Below are 19,436 nucleotides of genomic sequence, written 5' to 3' on the forward strand. Positions count from 1 at the left end.
ACATCGCTTTGGCTCCTGCCATATGGGTTGCCTCCAAGGTAACGGGCTGTATCAGTCTCCTCAGAGCTACGAGCCTTGTTATAACACACACACACACACACACACACACACACACACACACACACACACACACACACACACACACACACACACACACACACACACACACACACACACACACACACACACACACACACACACACACACACACACAGTATCTCTACTCTCTAGAGGAGCGTGTGCTGTTCATATAAAGCTGGATGAACATGTCAAACATAGAAGACATAAATAACACTGAAGATAAGATAATCAGCTCGGTTCTATGGGTGGGATGTAGTGTGAATGAAAACACACACATGCACACAACATGCCTAGTAAACACGCTTACAACAGAAAATACAAAACATTTTTGAGCTGCAAATCAAAATGGTCCTGGTCACCAGTCCGTGTTATTTTTATTATTCGATATTTCAGTGTGGCTAAATCAGACCACACATCTTGAAAACAAATAAAAAATCATGAAAATGTACTAACAACTATCATCACCAGCAAAAGTGTTTTGTATTGCTCTTGCAAGCGACAGTGAACCAGCTGACCTGGGTAAATAGTCTGTGATATTACAGATGAACTGACTTTTTCCCAGTCCCTTTTTTCAAACTACGCCCTGCAATTGAATGACAACAGCTGAAAAAAATGAAAATAGACAATTGAACAGAGCAGAGCAATCAGTGAGATCTGTGAAAGTTCCTTTCCACAAATTCAATCAGGAAAGCTTTTGATCTAATAAATCTCAATTTTGAGATTCTGTGCAACATCACTGCCCAAATTGTTATGGTTAAGTCACAGTGGAACACAGTAGAGCAACGTAAATGACCATGCCAGAAGCAGCTTAAATACTGTACTTCCTTTACAGTAAGGATATGACACTTACTAATGCTATGCAAGTTATCATGAAGTCATTTACGACTTAGTTTATTGCTTCTTTGCAAATGCTCGTAAAGAGTTTGAATAAGTAACATCCTATGCAATAAATGCACAACCGCATGTAGTTTATAGGAATACCAATTTACAGTTGATGTTGTTAAAATCACACCCAGACGACAAAGATTTTTTCTGATGTTCTGCAGACATCAGCCCTTCTCACTGCAGAGTAATTATCCTTACTTCTGGATTCTCAACAATGATACTATTTGTTTCATGGTCTCGAAAATGGCTATGATATTTAATGTTATTAATCGTGTTGATGACAAGTCACTTCCTGCGGCTTCACATGCAACTTGGACACAAGAACTCACTGGAAGCACAACAACTCTGTCAAAGTTGCACTTTGCCAGTTTGGCGGCTATTATAGTTTTTTCCCTTTGGCTTGTTGTTTTGTTTGGCCCCCACCCTTGCAAAACCAACTGTTTATTTTATTAGTATGGCAAAAAAAGCATGTGATCAATCATTGATAAGTTATGATGCTGCCAATGGCTTGGGTCTCATAAAAACAGATATTTGCATTACACAAGGTCTAACATAGACCTCCTCGTAGTAGACCAATAAATATTGTTGTTGTACATACAAACGGGCATTTGATAAGAGGTAAACTTTGCCTCTGTTTTACAGTAGAACACAGGGCACTGCTAGTAGGGATGATGTTGTGATCACATGCTACTATAACAATGACCTGGACCCCGTCCTTTAATTCCTGTTCCCTCCCGCCAGCATCCCGCTGCCTTTCCCAAGCCCTGCTGTTATTATTTTTACACTGTTCAAAGCAAACGCCCTAAATCCCTTGTGCAATATGAGTCTAACTGCAACAGACTGGCCTTTCACCTATCTGATCCTCGAGAGAGACACGCTATTTTACAGGTGTACTGACAAAAAAAGAAACGTATTTGACAAAATGAAAACTTCCTCAACCTTTTTGATATTTATCACAACTTAGACACATCACAGTTTTCCAACTAGACACCTTACAGAGATACACTCAAAAGCAATCACTTAGTCTACATACTGGAGAGACGTCTTCATTTTCCTTACCTTGACATGCTGTCCGTGATGCAGTTCTGACCCAGGTATCCCTCACCTCTGGCTGACAGTGACCCTTGTGAAATGCCCGGCCGAGATTTCCACGACTCCATTAACGCTGTTACGGGCGAAATTAGATTCAACAAAGGGTTGGACTGATCCCTCACATCATGCCGCGTGAAAGACATTGTTCCTTGAGCTCCAATCTGGTAGTGGAATGAATGTCCACCGGAATTAACTCCAACAATGGCCGATGTGGGCATGCTGTTATTCTCTTGGTAATAGCTGCCATCAGTGGTCTCCTGCTTTACCCCTTTAGACAGGACATTGTTGGAGAACACATCGGACTCATAGTTCCCATTCATAGAGGAGACAGGGGGTCCTAAGATACCGGAAAGACTGAATTCATCAATGTTATTCCTCAGGGACAAATAGGTGGTTTCAGATGCAGGATAGAGACTAAGAGATGGCGGCTGCTCAGCATAGTGCTGGGGGTTCATACATCCCTCATTTTTGTTTGGCTCACTCTTAATCTGTGTGATAAAAGGTGTGCTACTCGCATTACACTTGGAGCTGCCTAAACACATGCTTCTGAAGTCAGTCCCAGGTTCATTCTTGATGTACTTAACCATGCCCATCTGGTCTAAGCCGACGTTAAAAACTTCCCCGTCTACCATCTCTACTTTGGGGAATTCAAAATTCTTGAATTCCGAGTCTCTGGTCAGACCATCTGCATCTGGGCTGTTGGTGTCGTTTTGCACCAAACCTAGTCCTCCAGCAGGACTGGACACAGGGAACCCACCAGAGGAGGAGTTCTGTGGGCTGCCAACAGCCATGGCGCCCCCTGTAGCCGGACTGGACATGGATGGCCTTGCGGTGTTGCAGTTGTTGGCAGTGCTGGTGCAGCTGCCACCCGTAGGGCTCGAGACAGACGACCTGATATTACAGGTAGTGCTGCAGGACGGAGGTGATCTCACACTACTCATACTGTGGGGGCTGGACATGGGGGACCTCATGACGTTGAGCGGGCTGGTGAGAGGAGGCGAGCCCACTGTGCTGGACTCCACAGGGCTACATGTGGCTGAGTTCCTGCGTTTGACGTTGGCGAGAGTTGCAGCACAAGATGTCTGGCTGACAGGACTACTGACAGACGAGCACACCGGTCCAAAACACGTAGGAGGACTGGTGGTTGATGACACCATATTGTTGCTACCCCCGGGACTAGAGATGGAGCTAGAAGTCTGGGGGCTGCAGGACATAGACGAGGCTAGCATTGATGCTGAGCTAACTGGAGTCGCAGTCGCGCATTCTCTGGGAGTGGTACTGGGTTGCTGGAAACCAAAGTGCTTTAACTTGGGGCTCTTTGTGGAACCACACTGGGTCTCCTCTAGAGCCCGCCCACACACTGGATACATCTTCCCAGGGCTGGTACTGCCCCCATGCTGGCTAAAAGCAAAGTCTGCCTCCCTGGCAGCATTCATATACAGTCCCATAGACTCAGCCACAGTCTTGGAAAGCTCCTTGGAGTCCATTTCCTGCTTATGACCATGGAGAGTGTTGTTGAAGTGAGGGAGAACAAATGGCTGGTTCTGGCTAAGCCGAAGCATTGGCTGCTCCGGTTTCTTGGTATTGTTGTCTTTACAGTCAGTGGTCGGGCTTCCAGCAGGGCAGCTTACATTGACTATGTCCATCAGGATATCACTGCTAGTCAGACTTGAATCCTCTGTGCTGCAGCAGTGCTCCATGGTGCTGGGGACCTGCGGCCATCTGTTCTCTGTGTCGCTCCCATCAAAGAAACTTTGGTATCTTTTGGTCTCCATTGCTGACTCATTGATTCACCTGGTAAGCGGAGAAAAGGAGAGAAATTAATGAGAGGAGTTCCCAATGTTGTTTTTTTCAAGCTGCGCACAATGTATTGGTTTGAAAATAATATTTGAGGTGTTTTAAACATATTTACCTTCAAGGAAAGAATAAGATGTCTCATTTGAATATAAATGATAATGTTAAGAATATGCTTGTGCTGTGTAAATATAGTCTTTTCATAGCCCGCTTCAGTGGATAAAAACATAATTAAGCAAAGAGGCATGTGAAAAGGAAGAAAAAGGCTGTGTGAAGATTGTATCTACAAATAAAACATTAAAGGATTTACTTAATGTTGATATTATAATGACTTCCCTATAAAGATCAACATGACCAAAACATATGTAATGCTGTGTAAATCTGAAGCAGTCCAATGCGAGATTGTACTGTATTTCCTCACTCACAGATAAAGCTCCTTATCACTGCAATACAGGGGATGTACAGTCTACCAACTTAAAGAAATCTGCATTTCAAGGGTTAATGTATCTACGTGACGTCGTCTGGGCTTTTTTTATTTGAATTCCCACCTCTGCTGCGCCCCTATTGGACAGTTTAGTCAGAAATCCACCAGCTTAATCAGGCCCTTTCGTTGATTGGTCGCATAGCTGCCACTCAATAGTTATTGCTCTTGCAGTCACAACATAGCTGCGACATAACTTAAAATGTTGCTTTAGCGCCTTGAGCAGCTCTGTCATGTGCAAAAGAAACAAAAATAGCGCCGATAGCCTGCCATACCAGGTTTGAACAGTTTGCAATGACAAGGCATTGCTTTGAGTCATGTTAAAAAGGCATTCTTTAGTGCTACCGTTCACTCTTTGAAGGGCTCGCAGCTGCGGAGTAGACAAGACATCGGAATTAAAGTTATTCAGGTTGCCTCTCAAAAAACCCCATGCACATTACGTGCGGAACAATACATTTAAAACAGAAGAAGATGTCAGAGTGATAATGCCTCCCCCTTGCTCCAGCCGTGATTGCCCTGCCTCTGTAGGACATGCAACTCTGCATATCTCTCCATTTTGCGTATGCGCAGAACTAATTCTAAAAGACGATTTTTGCTTTATTGTTGCTGTCGAAGTTATTAAAGTCGTCTCATTCACTGCGTTTTGAATGACAAGGGGTACTAAGTGCACAAGGAAGACAATATTATTACTGAAGTCATATTTCTGTAAAGAATTTGACAGCACTTCATGTTTCTGAGCACCACTTGACAGGTGCTTGCAGAAACGCAAACTCTATGAATAAAACGAGTGTGGCACATTTTGTTTGTAGGCTACTTAAAGTCCGTTAAACTTCTTGGTGACTTTTATTATGGAGCAGACACTGAGATTACGGCCACGGTGTAAAGTTGTTAGATTTCTCTCCCGTAGCAAATGCATCGGGGATGTAAATACTCAGTTATTTCCCAAAGGAACAGTGAGGACTTTGCTTTCATTATCATCTCACCCCGTGACAAATTAAAATGTACATTCAAACACTGCGCTCCGTCCTTCCTTACCTTAATTACGACATTCAGAGTTGTCAGGTGGCCGTGTTGCTGGGCAGCGATAATCCAGAGGACAAAAAGAAAGATACGAAAAACCAAAGTCAATAAATATGAACTAATGTCTTGTTTCTACTCTTTCCAATACATAGTTTTCAGTTTGACAGCTAGACGCACTGGAGAAGTCTACTGCGTATTATCTCTAGTAATCCTCTACAGCAAGCCGCTGCTCCTGACAGGACGAACGGCAGCCACGGGTCGGACGACAGCGGCAGATGAGCTCACATTATGGCCGCACATTTACAGATTACCGATTCTGGGCCCAAGATTAAAAGAGTAATAAAAACAAACGAAGGAGTCGTTCGGACTTGAAGTCAGCGACGTCATTCACATGCACATGGACCCTCCTACTGCAACGAGTGCAACACAAACTCTGAGGAGGGGGAGGAGGGGAAGCAGCGAGGAGGGAAGAGAGGAGAGGGGAGGGGCTCAGCGCAGGTAGACAGAGCCGCCTGGAAATAGGGCACCGTGTAGCGCAGTGGTGTTTGGAAATAAACTCGAGAAGCAGTCTTTTTAAAATTAATTTAAATAGTACTTCCAGGTGTGTTCCATTTATCTGACGGTTTAAAATATTATGTCCTCTTCCCTCACTATACTTTATCCTGTTTATTATTTTTCTCATCTTATCCAGTGCCACCTCTGAAAAGGTTTGCCATATGGAGCTCGTTCACAATCATGCACATGAACGCGCAGTGACAATTTAGATAAGATCACATAGAGAAGGAGCCTTCCCAGTCTCACTTTTACAGTTGACTTGGATCCTATAAAAATAAAAAAAACCTGTAAATATTGAGAGAGGAGTCATTTTACTGTTGGAAATCAAGTCAGAATGTTGCCCTGTAACACTCTGATGGCTGCCTCCACTAGGTGGAGCAATATTTCTATTGCTTTAGGAAAAGTCTATTGGATGGTCAAGATGTCACTTAACTCAATCCATTTCTTCAACACATTTCATGTTATTTTAACCCTTTTTGCCACCAAACTGTAGTAGTTTGTGTATAATTTTTTTTTTAAGTAGAGCAAAAGACATACTTTCTTTATGTCATTCAGATCTTCAAGCATGCCCCAAATGAAACAGAGTCAAATTGGCATACAGTAAATAAGATTAGATGAGAACACTGATGCTGTCCTTTGTTGCACTTATGAGAAAGTACAATGTGCCTGTGTTGATCTTCATTGCCGCCAACAACAATACTATCATTTGGATAAAGCTGTTATTTTCATTGTTCTGCCAATATGTCATGACATTGATGTGAGTGTAGACTTTGGAGTTACATCCAACAATCAGTTTAATCTCTGCAGTTGTCAGTCAGCCAAGTCACTTTCTGTAGTGTTTCATGTGGCTGAACAACAGTGTGCATGTAGGACTTAGGCTTTGAGAGTGGATACAGTAGTTTGAATGTTTCTCTTTATTACTTGTCTGGGTTTTCCAATCCAGCCTGTAGCCATTACCCAAGCGAGGCAGCAGCAGTTAGATTAGTCAAAGCCATCCGGGCAACACTGCCCACCTCCCTGATCTGCCTGTTAATCACCCATGAATGGGGACCTGCTTTCAGAAAAAGCAGCAGAATGGAAATATAACCAATGTTTCCCACTCCCATTCATGCAGCTCCCATTTGTCCATTGCACATAATGGGTGCCAGTCAAACACATCATGAGCAAATCTAATTTAGCTCTGCATCACAGATTTTTCCTCAGTGACAGTCATAAGAATTTGCAGACTGACAGCAGAACACGGCTGATATGAAATCAGTAATAATTGCCTCCATCATTTGTAAAAATTCAAGGCAGCTCCATTGAGTCCCACTGAGCATTCAGGCACCGTTGTTTTTGCCAAATCAATGATAATCACACTAGCCTGAAAACATTGTATATACAAGGAAGCTAAATATAGCTGTAATTTTAAGGGAGGGGGTCCTATTGGAGTGAGTGATTGCTATGATTAGGAGCATGCTTCCACTCCAGTTTAGAGACATAGCAGACAGCTCCACTAGCTGCGAAGGCCAAAGGCAAAACAGAGAGGTGCATGCTGCGCCTCGTGGGGACAGGTGAATTGGAGCATGTTAACTCTGAAACAAAACACTTGTCAACTCAGCAGAAGACCCAGTCCCCATCATGTGTAGTAATTACAGACATGGTTTTAATCAGAGAAGTAGTCCGTCACCATCATCCTCCCTCGGCAGCTTTTGGCTCCAATTAAGCAGTTATTCATGAGGAATATTCACTACTAAAGTGAGCATGTATCCATCCCAGAAGTGACCCCCTTGGCATTACCATTCCCTCTTGTTTCTCACAACTTTAGAAGGTTTAGTATTGCCTCAAACAAGTCATTCTTTCAACATATGTGTATTAAAGGATACATATCATGACACAATGTACTCTCAAACCTTTCAGCTGATACAGAGCAACATTAACAATGATGCATGAATGCAAGTATAGCATTCACTCTTCACAGTGGGTTAACAGAGCTTTTGGCTGAAAACAGCTGCCTGATAGCTTTAAACACCAGAGTAGAGTGAAGCTAACAGTAATGTTGCATGTTGTGACAGCAAAACCATGAGTGAAAAGACCCTTTAAATGCTCTGTAGAGGTGCATAACTGGTAGTAATTCTCTACGGCTTCATCCCTGCAAGCAAACTCCTCACGTACAAATCCATTTGATCAATTGTTACTCTACACATTTAGATTAGAGCAGCTTTATCGCTGACATTTTAAATATGTTCGTATTACTGTAAGCTCTTTTGCCCCTAATCTGTGTTAGTCTGTCTGTTACATAATACATTTCTGGAGTAAGATCAACACACATACATCATCAGCGGCCCCCCACCCCTCTGGCCAATTTGTTTTGTTGTCACTCTTGCTGCATTCATGTATGTGGCAACTTTCAGCCCAAATTGTATGTGCCTGCCTATGATTTCTGTCCTTGATTAATGGTTCATACAGGCACCACATTTTGAGTTCCCAATTCATCCAATATATCTAATAAAATAGATAGGGTTTTACTGATATGAAAGCAGTCAAATATATGTAAATGGAAGATTTACACAAACAACTTGTAATATTGAAATTTATTCACCTAGAGGTTTAATTACAGACATAATCATTTAGAATCAGTGTGACTGTCAGTGTGAACATTTACAACATTTCAAATAAAGGCATATACAACTGAGTCCAGATCAGGGAGGAAGAACTGTATCATCATAGATAGATAGATAGATATATAGATAGATAGATAGATAGATAGATAGATAGATAGATAGATAGATAGATAGATAGATAGATAGATAGATAGATAGATAGATAGATAGATAGATAGATAGATAGATAGATAGATAGATAGATAGATAGATAGATAGATAGATAGATAGATAGATAGATAGGTAGATAGATAGATAGATAGATAGATAGATAGATAGATAGATAGATAGATAGATAGATTTCATATGTTTAAATATTCATGAATGATTGATATGTTATTTCATCTTTTAAAAAATCCAAGTGTGATAGAAAAAGAACAGCATTTCATGCAAAGTCTTCATGTGTCTCTTGTGAGACTCCAGCAACATGAATAAGGCCAGCATCCAGTTTCACTTTTGACACAGATTGCTGTTCACCTTAAGTTGCCCTACTACACGGATGGCACGTAACATTTAAGTGCTGAATGATATGCTTTCAGCCTGTCTCTCTCGTACTATGTGTTCGCCACCTGGGGTTTGTTCATCCTATTTAAGCAATGACGACTGAAAACACATTGATGATTAAATAACATGTTTATCCTCTGTGTAGACAGAAATGCATATTCAGTGGGAACACTGCGTATAGGCTACAGCCTTGCCTCAGATCAGATAATTAACATGCAGAGAATTATCATTAAATAATGTGTTGTTCAACAAAACTGTGTCAAGTACATTATGAATTGATATTCTGGTGTCTACTTGCAAAGTTCTCCCCCAACCTGCAGCACCTAAAGGTAGAGTGAGCTTTAAAGCAAACACTTTGCCATTTGAACATTTCAGTGTCATTGCATCTGATTTTGTAGAACAGAAAGTTTAGAACAGATTTCTGAAATCTTAAATACATTTGTTGCAGGTTGATTATTTGTTTTTGTTCATATTGGAATCTGGAAATTGTTATAAATCAAAGACATTATATTTAGTTGCTGCAAAGGTATGTTAGAGTTTGGTTTGCTAAGCTTACCTAGATGCATTAAAACTTTGAAAGTTCGCAGATGTTTCTTAACAGATGTTCGTCCTGCTACAGAATTGATTTGAGTGCATGCAAGATGTTTGAATGTGTTCAAATAGAAGACAAATTGTTCACTGGCAGTATTACATTATATAATTGGATTATTACAAACACATTATTCTGTTTGCAGCCTTCTGTGTTGGTCAAAGAAACAGTAAATGTAACACACGCTGCAGCCTTTTGACAAGTCTTAAGAGAATATTCACTTTCCTTTCAGCTCTCCTTAGGTCCATACCACTTTAAAGCAACGGTTAAATCTCGCTTTTTAGTTGTTAAATGTTGCATGGTACTCACTAACTACTTTCTTAGTGTCTTGGTCTGCTGTTTGGTGTTCAGAAGTAGCAGGAAAAATGTACACTAGATAGGTAATGCTTAACAGTAATATTGGAGGCTTTAAAAACCCCAAAGTTGAGTGGAAAGAAACTTAAATACTTCATTTAGCTGGTGAAGAACTTCAGAGCAGGATGATAATTCTCACTACAAGCAACCGTTTTTACACACATAAATGAAAACATTGATTGGAGCAGCTTAGCAAAAGGGTAAAACACTTCTCCGACTACCACTATATCTCTTTTACAGTTGTCCTTTTTAATTAACTATCCTTCAATTTCTCTGCCTTGAGCATAGGGAGGGAGACAGGAAAACGTCAATCAGAATGACAGAACAGTAGCTAGAGAAACAGCCAAGCTCAACGTGTCCCTCTGCCTGGGATGTAATGTGGCGATACAGTAGAAAAGAGAGCCAGGCAACAGGAGGGGGGAGGATTAGAAAAGCCACCTTTACGCTGATGCACCGTCTAGCTGTTTGTGTGTCATTTATAAAGGTTACCTTCTGCTCCTCTGTCTGTCACACTCTGTTCACACATTCACATCTACGTGCACACAAATTCACAGAGATACATTTGATTTTTTGTACACAATTACATACAGTGAAACACAGTGAAAACCATCTGTAACTTTTATGTAGTTTTAAGTGTGCAAATGAAAACAGCAGAGGTGTACAACAGTGGGTCTCTAGTGACTTTGAGCGTCATGTGTGTACAGTGTTTGCACATATGGGTCTCTGCTGGTATTTTTGGAAAACACACTCTTTCCAGGTGACCTTTGGTCAGACAGACTGTGTTTACAGTATGTACATTATTATCTAGACCTTTCAAAAGTCTCTTCTGTCTGTCTCTGCTTCCTTTACTTCAGTTTTTCTTTTCCTTGGATGCAGATACAATATATTTAATCAATAACTTGCAACCAATTCAAATAATGATAATATTGACAATGCCATAACTAACTTTAAAATGCTCATCATTACTCCAATATATTTTAACCAGGTCAGAATCAGTATAATAATACAATATCATTTAAAAATAAAAGAGAGGATGTCCTGGTTCAGACGCTGAACATGTTATTTAAGCTTCCCAGGTTAGAATCTATCTGGGGACCTTCACTGCATGTTATCCCTCCGCTCTACCCTCATTTCCTGTTATCTTGCTGCTCTCTGCTTTCAAAATAAAGGCAAAGTGCCTGAAAAAATATGATGAGTAAATGAATATGGAAATGCTGAAAAACAGGAAGACATCAAACTCTTTTTGTTATTCTCAGGTCGTCCTCAACCCTCTCCAGGTACTCCAGTGACCTGAGAGAAGTAGGGAGGGTCAGCTTAGAGATAAGCTGGAGCAAAAGTTGAAATGGCCCGGATAGACAAACTGTAGAACGATCATACAGCCCTAAAATATCTGCTAGGAAAGAATAAGACACTTCTGTACCAATTAAAAAATGCAGGAGCCCTGTAGTCTATTCATAGTTTTGTTCTTTCTTTGGAAAAAAAAACATCTCAAAGGGGAAACAAGTTTTCTTTGTGTTTTCCAAATGAACAATTCTGATACATTACACTTTGAAGCTTGTGGAAGATCAAAGCAAATCACGAATGTGTGGTGGGGAAATAATATTGCTTTTTATGGGGGTAAACAACATCCAAACACGATTTTAACAAAAAAGCGAGATGTCAAACTAATTTGCCTGCATCTTGTCCCGAACTGCTTGGCTTCTGATCATTTGCCACTGAGGCAGAAAAAAAACTCGAGAAATGAGCAACCAGCTCTTGTCGGGGTTTGTGCACTGATGAGATGCATGTCACATTAATTATGCCAGATACGGGTGTGCTGTGTTTCTGGAATCTCAGTTCATCTATTTGTAATAATAAAGTAACAGCGAGGTTTTCTGCTAACTGAAAAGCAACTGTTTGTGTTATGCATGAGCGGATATACTGTAAGCGCTTTCCAGTACAATGTATGATTTAAAAATAGCACAGTCGCCTTCTGCGAGCTACTGTGCACCCACAGCTGTTTAGAGTTTCTATGTACATTCATATACCCTTGTTACACGTGAACTTTTACACATGGTTGCACATGAACTATTTTATTATATGCCATTTATGTGAGCAAACAGCCTGAAAGTCAAGGCCATAATCAACCTCATCCTTATAGTTAGAAAATAAGTAGCAGTTTTTTCTGACTCTCCTGCTTGTATCTTTACTAAGTTGCACCCGCCATTGGTATTAAGGTCCCTGGTTATTATTAAGACATCAGTGTCAGCGTCTAATCAGTATTTGTGTCCATTTGGTTTATTAATTACATTGGCTGGTACAAACTCAGATCGCTTGGTGAAAAATATCAAAAGCTGACGCCTGTGTCATGATTAATTTCACAGTGAACAGTCTCCGCGATGTCAGTGGTAATTAGGCATCACCAATTGCATAACACACCATGTGTCAGGGTGGGTGGCATGTGTGTGTGTGTGTGTGTGTGTGTGTGTGTGTGTGTGTGTGTGTGTGTGTGTGTGTGTGTGTGTGTGTGTGTGTGTGTGTGTGTGTGTGTGTGTGTGTGTGTGTGTGTGTGTGTGTGTGTGTATGTGTGTGTGAGTGAGATAGAAAGCGAGAGGAAGAGGAAGGGAGGCAGCGAGGGGTATGGGACAAAGAAAAACAAAAATAAATATTGCTTCAACTAATTCTTTAGCTCCAGTAAAGCAAGAGGAATTTTGAACTTAGATGTTTTATAAACTTACAGAGTACTGTTTTTCGGGTGGAATATTTAGATAAAATGTAATATCTTCAAGTTCTTGCTATGTTAGTAGATAGTGGCTATCCAGCTGGATAAATATAACTTTTACATAATTGTAATTAAACCATTTGATAGAGATGCTTTGATGTTGAGCTAATTGGGGTCTAAATAAAAAAAACATGGAAGCCCATGGCTGCCCACATGTTTTCACCAGGTACCAGGCACAAATACTTTTATCTGCACTGCCTGATTACTGGCCTACTTAGTATTCTATTTTATTCATTAAAATATTTTACTATGCGTTTTGGATGAATCCATAAAGCCTTACTGTCTCCTAGCTACATTAAATCTTGATTTTGCCAGGTTACACACATGTAATTTTCAGCAGTGCCTGCAGTGTCTGGCATGCAGCACGTCAGCTGAAACTTTGGTGCAAACTTTGCTCACAATTTACTACAGAGGGCTTTATTAATCCTGTGAGTGAGGCTTTTTTTCCTTTCCCTTTTTTTTCAAAAATAAACAATGGCCCTTAACACTCAAATTAACACAGATTGGGATTTGATGTGCTGTGCAGCCAGATGGCTTGCTCACTCACTCTCTGGCGGGCTGGCAGTGCAGCTGAGGACGAAGGCACTTCCAGAGCGGATTTGAAAGAATCTAGGCCAGAGAGAGTGGGGCTGCTCTCGGAGACTAGCCGCCAGTGCTGTCATGTTTTAGTGCACATTTTCTATTTGAGGAAGAAGCCGCTACATAGAGAGATGTGCTGTGTGTGTGTGTGTGTGTGTGTGTGTGTGTGTGTGTGTGTGTGTGTGTGTGTGTGTGTGTGTGTGTGTGTGTGTGTGTGTGTGTGTGTGTGTGTGTGTGTGTGTGTGTGTGTGTGTGTGTGTGTGTGTGTGCAATGACTGGAAGAGGAGGAATGCCTTCTTGATAGAAACGAAGGGAAAGACGACTCATCTCAGAGTAAACAAGCGTGTAGAGAAAAAAAAATTCATCCTGCATTTTTTCTCATTTCTACCTACGTTCTACAGCATGTACACACATGGTTTGCACAGTGATGCTTCAGATAAATAAAAAGTATTCATATAACTGCAAGGCATATAGACAATAGAAGTAGTTCTGCTCATTTTGAAACTAAATGACATGGGATTAGGTAACAGAATTCAGATATATACACTATAATCCATACTCAGTGAAATGTAAATGTTTTGGAGATAAAAGTTTTAGGTAGTATGCACTGTTTGTAAAGTATGCATGGCAGTACAAAGACCAGTATAGAGATCAGCTAATTTATAAACACTGTAGCACAGACATTCAAATGCAACTTTTAGAGCAAGTCATTATTCAAAAGCCTAGCCTCCATCTGGAAAGTGGCAAACTTGGCTGTTTTCCTGGTGTTGCTGTGGAGGAAAACTGGGTCTGTGTGAAATTGCAGGACTCATGATACTTTGCTAAGGTGTAAATTTGTCTGGCTTTGATGATCATTTCTTCACAGCCTTGCGGTGCCAATGGTTAGGGGGTCACAGTTGTCACAAGACTCATAAGAAACTTTTCAGGTTGTGAACAAAAGTCTCAGCAAGTGATGAAAAGTGTGAACACAGAGAAAAGGGTAATATTAGGAAAAATTATATCTTACTTGCACTTCAAGCTTCAGACTACACGGGACAAATGTAATAATTTTGACAGTTTGACCATCACACATTCCCTGATATCAGATCAAATGATTTCAGTAAAAGCAGTCATGAGTGGATTTCAATTTCCCATAACATCTTTCCTAGCAGACTGTCAAATCATTTTTTACTAGAGAGGAAGAAATAACTAGCTCAGAGAAGAATGAACTACGGCTGCCACCAAAAATCACTCTTAGTATCATTAATTCTGTTAATCATTTTCTTGATTAACCAGTTAGTAAGTGTATGAAAAATAAGTTCCCAGAGCCTATAGTGTTTTTTCAAATTAATTATTGTGTCTGTCCAAAATCCCCAAATCCAAAGATATTCAGTTTAATCATAAAGCAGAGAAGAGCCTTGAATACACACATTTGAAGATTAGTAATGAATACATTTTCAAAATAGCTGATGAACATCTCTTTTTCGCTTGACCAATCAAGTAAACAACTATTCGTTTGTGACCATCGAGAGACATTTTTCTTTACAGAAGTTTTAAGAATGAAATTTGTTTTCTTGCATTAATTACTAATACAAAGGGCACACACAACAAGTAGTAAGCACCATTACATAAAGTTTCAGTACATTAAAATGTATTCCTATATGAATTTGTTAAAATAAGAAGAAAATCCTATATATTTTAGGCGTTTTTAAAGGTAAAAGTTTTAATTATACTGTAAATACTTTCCTGTCCTTCTTGCATTCCTTTGTCTTTTTAAGAGAATATTCCAAAAACATGTCAAAATGGCTCCGTAACCAAAGCACAGGGCACACCAACACAACAGCAGATTCACATTAATTACAAACTGGCAAAGTAGTTGATATAAGTCTGTACTGAAAGCCAGGAGTCTGTGTGAATGGCCCGAAGTGCCAGACAACACCTTCTGTTTCGATCGATGGCCATCAGCATGCACACCCCCTTACACAAGCGAGGCTGCTCTGCTATATATACACACCAGCCTCCACTGCCTGGGAGGAATCTCCTATTACAAACTAACTTTCTTTTTTATTTTTCTATTCTTTAGCAACCTAATTATCTGTGTATGTGTGGAGGGCTGCAGATGCGCTTCCAGCATCTCAGAGGAATTTCACATATTTTTAAGATTAGAATTAAGACAAAGTAAAAGTAACAAAAGAAAGCTTTTATTGGTCTATTTGTTTTTAAAGTAAACACAACTGTGAGGTAGAGGATAAATTAGGAACATATGTGTTTCTGACAGTGTGCATATTTAACACGATTGAATTGGGTTATCTGTAATGAATAAACACATTTGCCTCACACAGAACAAAACTATTCTTAGCAAAACTGTAGCCTGTTTTGGTTTTTCAGCTAAAATAAGGACTATGGGGTAGAAAACTGTTCATTCGCTGACCATATTGAACAAGTGTCTCTATTGCACTGTAGCCTCTTTTTTTTTTAAATAGGCATCCTCCGAATGGTTACTGTATTTATTGACAAAACAACATGCTTTACTAATATTATGTTGTCTGAGGATTAGGAAACCTTGGCATCTCATATTTTATCATTAAGTATTTTGTTAAAGCCAAACAATCTGCTTGGTTTGTTTGATCAGACAGTGGTTAAAGTGTGTGCCATAAAGAACAAAGCAGGAAAGAGTCTTTTGAAAAACAACACCCTTTTCATTCTCTCACCTGTACTAACTCTGCTCTGGCAGAGTTTGCAAACAGAGGAGGATGAAAGTTTTGCTTTTATGTTGATTGTTTGGTGGGTGAAATCCACAAGGAGTCGGACTGTGTTTCAATTCCTATATTGAACATCTGTTGTGTGCATTGAAGATATATTTCATACATTGAGGAATACTGATTTGAAAAAGTTTTAAAAGTGGACTACACTTTTTCCTTTGGTAGAAACTGTAGCTCAGGTAGAGGAAAAAGGAAAAGTGTAACTCTGGCATCCAATAGAAAACATAATTCAAACTTGGAAACACTTGTGAGAATATTAAACTTATTAGTTAAAGTTGTCACTCCAGCTGAAATGCTGGTCTTTGAAAATGTCCAAAATGTCCATAAGCTGACATTTTCTGTGCTTCTCCTCCTCATCTTTCAACAGTTCAGCATGCAAATACAGTCCTATATACTGGCAGAATAGAGCCTCTGTATAATAAATAAAGCTCCTGATGAGCAGGTGGCACCATGTATGGTAGCCTCTGCAACCAGTGTATGAATGTGAATAAGTGAAGGGAGAATTCTGGCTTGTATTGTAAAGCAGTTTGAGTTGTCGCCTAGGCTAGAAAAGCATATGTCAATGCAGTCCATTCAATTTTAATCGAAGTAAACTTGTCCTTTAGATTCCCTAAAAACCCCTGGGATTTTGCATGCGGCCTGTAGTTGTATGTACCCACGCAGATAGTGTTGAATGTATTTTTCTGGGTTTGCGATCCGTCTATAAGCCTTTTGCTTGTCTATCAAAGTAACGGAGTTGAAAGCCATTTTGTAGCACTGCAGCACAGAGACATTTAATCCAAAAAAAAGTCAGTAGCCAGCTCATTCCCAATTATTCTCACCAGACTTCAACATTTTTAAGTTCCTATCCCTGACACAGAGCTAGCTGTTAACTTTTCCTGTTTTATTTTTTGAGTGCTTTGAGCACCACCAACAAAATGTCATCAAACTACACTGTGTTGGTCATTGTCTTGTGGCTTCAGTGACCTCAAAGGTGGATACTTTTGTATGACATATACTGCAGTACTTGTAGGTCCGGGGTCAAGCACTACCCCAAAATTAATCTAGAAAGACTGTTAAATCTTAATGCTCTGAGATGTTGTGGTATTACCATTTTCATAATTTACTGATATTTTGAAGATGCTGTAAAATCAATGATTTGCATTTTTGTATCTAATTCCCTTTTCCTCTTCTTCGTTAAAATCTCCTCTTCTCCCATGTGCATCCTCAGTCCAATTCTGACCCGCAGGAGCATATTGCTACGTGAATTATCCCTTTGATTGCCTGTGTAGGAGGGACATTTACAGTAACGAGGAACCTGGGAACCGGATTTACTGTTCCATATGCACTCCAATGACATTACTTGAAATGATGATGATGACAGTCATAAATTGGTCCTGATAGCCCACAACAGATAAAACCTGCATCCTGGGATTTGTTTTGCACCAATACTTCCATGATAAACAATTTCATCACTTTCAATTACATGACTGCAATGTGACTTCCGTAATAACATTTACAGCAAATTGCGTAAAATGCCTTCATCCACTGTTAACAGCTCCATGTTGAATGTTCTCTACACATTTTGAGAGGAATATTCATGGTAATATCCCCCACGCTACTACAGTATGTTGTTTTCGGCCTGTCACTCTCCATCTCCGAGAGGCATCATTCCTCATCTACACTGTCATCGCAGCACATGTTCCATTTACCACGCATTAATCTCAATCAGCTTCACATCATTTTTCCGTGTCTTGTCCTTTGGGATACAATGACAGAAAAACATGCTCAGCTTGCCAAAATGCTTCGTGAATGCTGCGCTAAAAGCGATTAATGGGAACTTATAGCAGCAATCAAAATGTAGTATCGCTTACAATAGTGTCAGTGTTCCAAATTCAGAGCATTACAGTATACCCCAAGTTCAATTTTGCAGGGCCTTTATAAACTTGTCTCAATGCTCCTGAGCTAACCTTTTGATAAGCCCTCGAGACAGTGTGAATTAAAGGCATTAAATCATGACTTGGTGGTGTGTGAGGGTGCTCATGGAGACATCCCCTTCACAGTCTAGTGGTCAGGGTGGAGGTGTGTGGTGGTCAGTGAAGACAGGTCATCCTACAGCGGTGACGGATGGCTTTCATCAAGGGGCCCATGGGCTCACTGGGGAAATGTACATGGAGACCGCTGCCAAAGGAGTTGATATTTATCTAGCAGCATCCTCGCTGGCCATTACGCAGGAAGAGGGAAGTAAAGATGGAGGGTTAACCGAGGAAAGGCACAGAAGAGTGGTCACTTCTGTATTAAAAGCTATTGCGGCATGCACTGCAAAAAAAAAAAAAAATTGTGGTTTCTGGCAAATGCTTTATGGAAAGTAGATCTAATCATAAGTGCGATTTCAGCTCAGAAACATGTATTCGTACAAAGTGCCTCCCTGCAGCCCCTCGCTGCTCTAATTCAATAGCAAATGGAGACATCCTGAGATTGAAATGAAGCCAATTAGCAGGGGCACAGCTGATTTTAAAACACTGATTAAGGGATATGTGCCGTGCTCGTTCTAGGATCTATTCCCCTCACTGCAGACCTGCCTCAGCATGGGCTGCCATTAATATCCCATGAGGCACTGGGGCACGCTCATGGCCAGCAGCCAGATTCCCAGTTATCTGTTTAAACAATTTTTCCAGGCTATTTCAGGAGGAGGGAACTCGTTGGCCATGGCTCTTGGCGCTGTTATGGAAACAGCCCAGTTCATCTTAAACATAACATAGGGAGGTGACCCAGTATCCAAAGCCCTGAACGCTAAACTAGATATTTTGTCTTTAAGTCTCGTTTTAAACATTGTCGCCTTGATTCAACCATGGTTAGAATGAAATATTTTACCCATAGCTAATATTTAAAGTTCAAATAAAGGTATTTTTTTATATGATATTTATCTCAAAGTATGCTAAAGTGTGATATAGTAGAATGTATTTGATCAGAGGAGAAACATGCTGTAGGGACTCTAATTTGAATTTGTTCAAATCCTGAAAATAATTGCTTATCTCTGTAACCGCTCCTAAATATAGGATTCCTTAATCCTTGATAGCTGTGTAATTGTTGCAGGATTGGAAATGCACGGAGTCTTATATAGAAATGCATATGAATAATGTGATGTTAATGAATGGCACTCAGGTTAATAAGACTTTTCAGACTACACTGCCGACAGAAGTGTAAAACTTTAAGAAGACAGAGACGAGCCGTTATCAATTATTTCATTTGTCCAGCTGACTTTTGTAGTAATAAGAGTAATTATAAGTTTGTTTTATTGTTTCATAAAATGGTTATTTATGGAATTTAAACTACGAGAATACTATTGGAAATTAATAACATTAGTCATGGTGCTACA

General features: G+C 40.1%; 1 protein-coding gene across 1 annotated transcript in view; it reads right to left on the reverse strand.

Moving 5' to 3' along the window:
* Window positions 1-5,758, reverse strand: part of nr3c2 (nuclear receptor subfamily 3, group C, member 2) — a 69,046-nt gene extending 63,288 nt beyond the window's left edge. The window contains exons 1-2 of the mRNA XM_063883615.1: window positions 5,369-5,758; window positions 2,026-3,852 (exon numbers count right to left, since the gene is read on the reverse strand). Coding sequence (XP_063739685.1) covers window positions 2,026-3,833 — 1,808 coding nt within the window. The 5' untranslated portion in view covers window positions 3,834-3,852; window positions 5,369-5,758. The remainder of the gene's footprint in view (window positions 1-2,025; window positions 3,853-5,368) is intronic.
* Window positions 5,759-19,436: the final 13,678 nt, after the last annotated feature.

This window comes from Eleginops maclovinus, chromosome 5 (assembly GCF_036324505.1).
Source record: "Eleginops maclovinus isolate JMC-PN-2008 ecotype Puerto Natales chromosome 5, JC_Emac_rtc_rv5, whole genome shotgun sequence".
Taxonomy (NCBI): domain Eukaryota; kingdom Metazoa; phylum Chordata; class Actinopteri; order Perciformes; family Eleginopidae; genus Eleginops; species Eleginops maclovinus.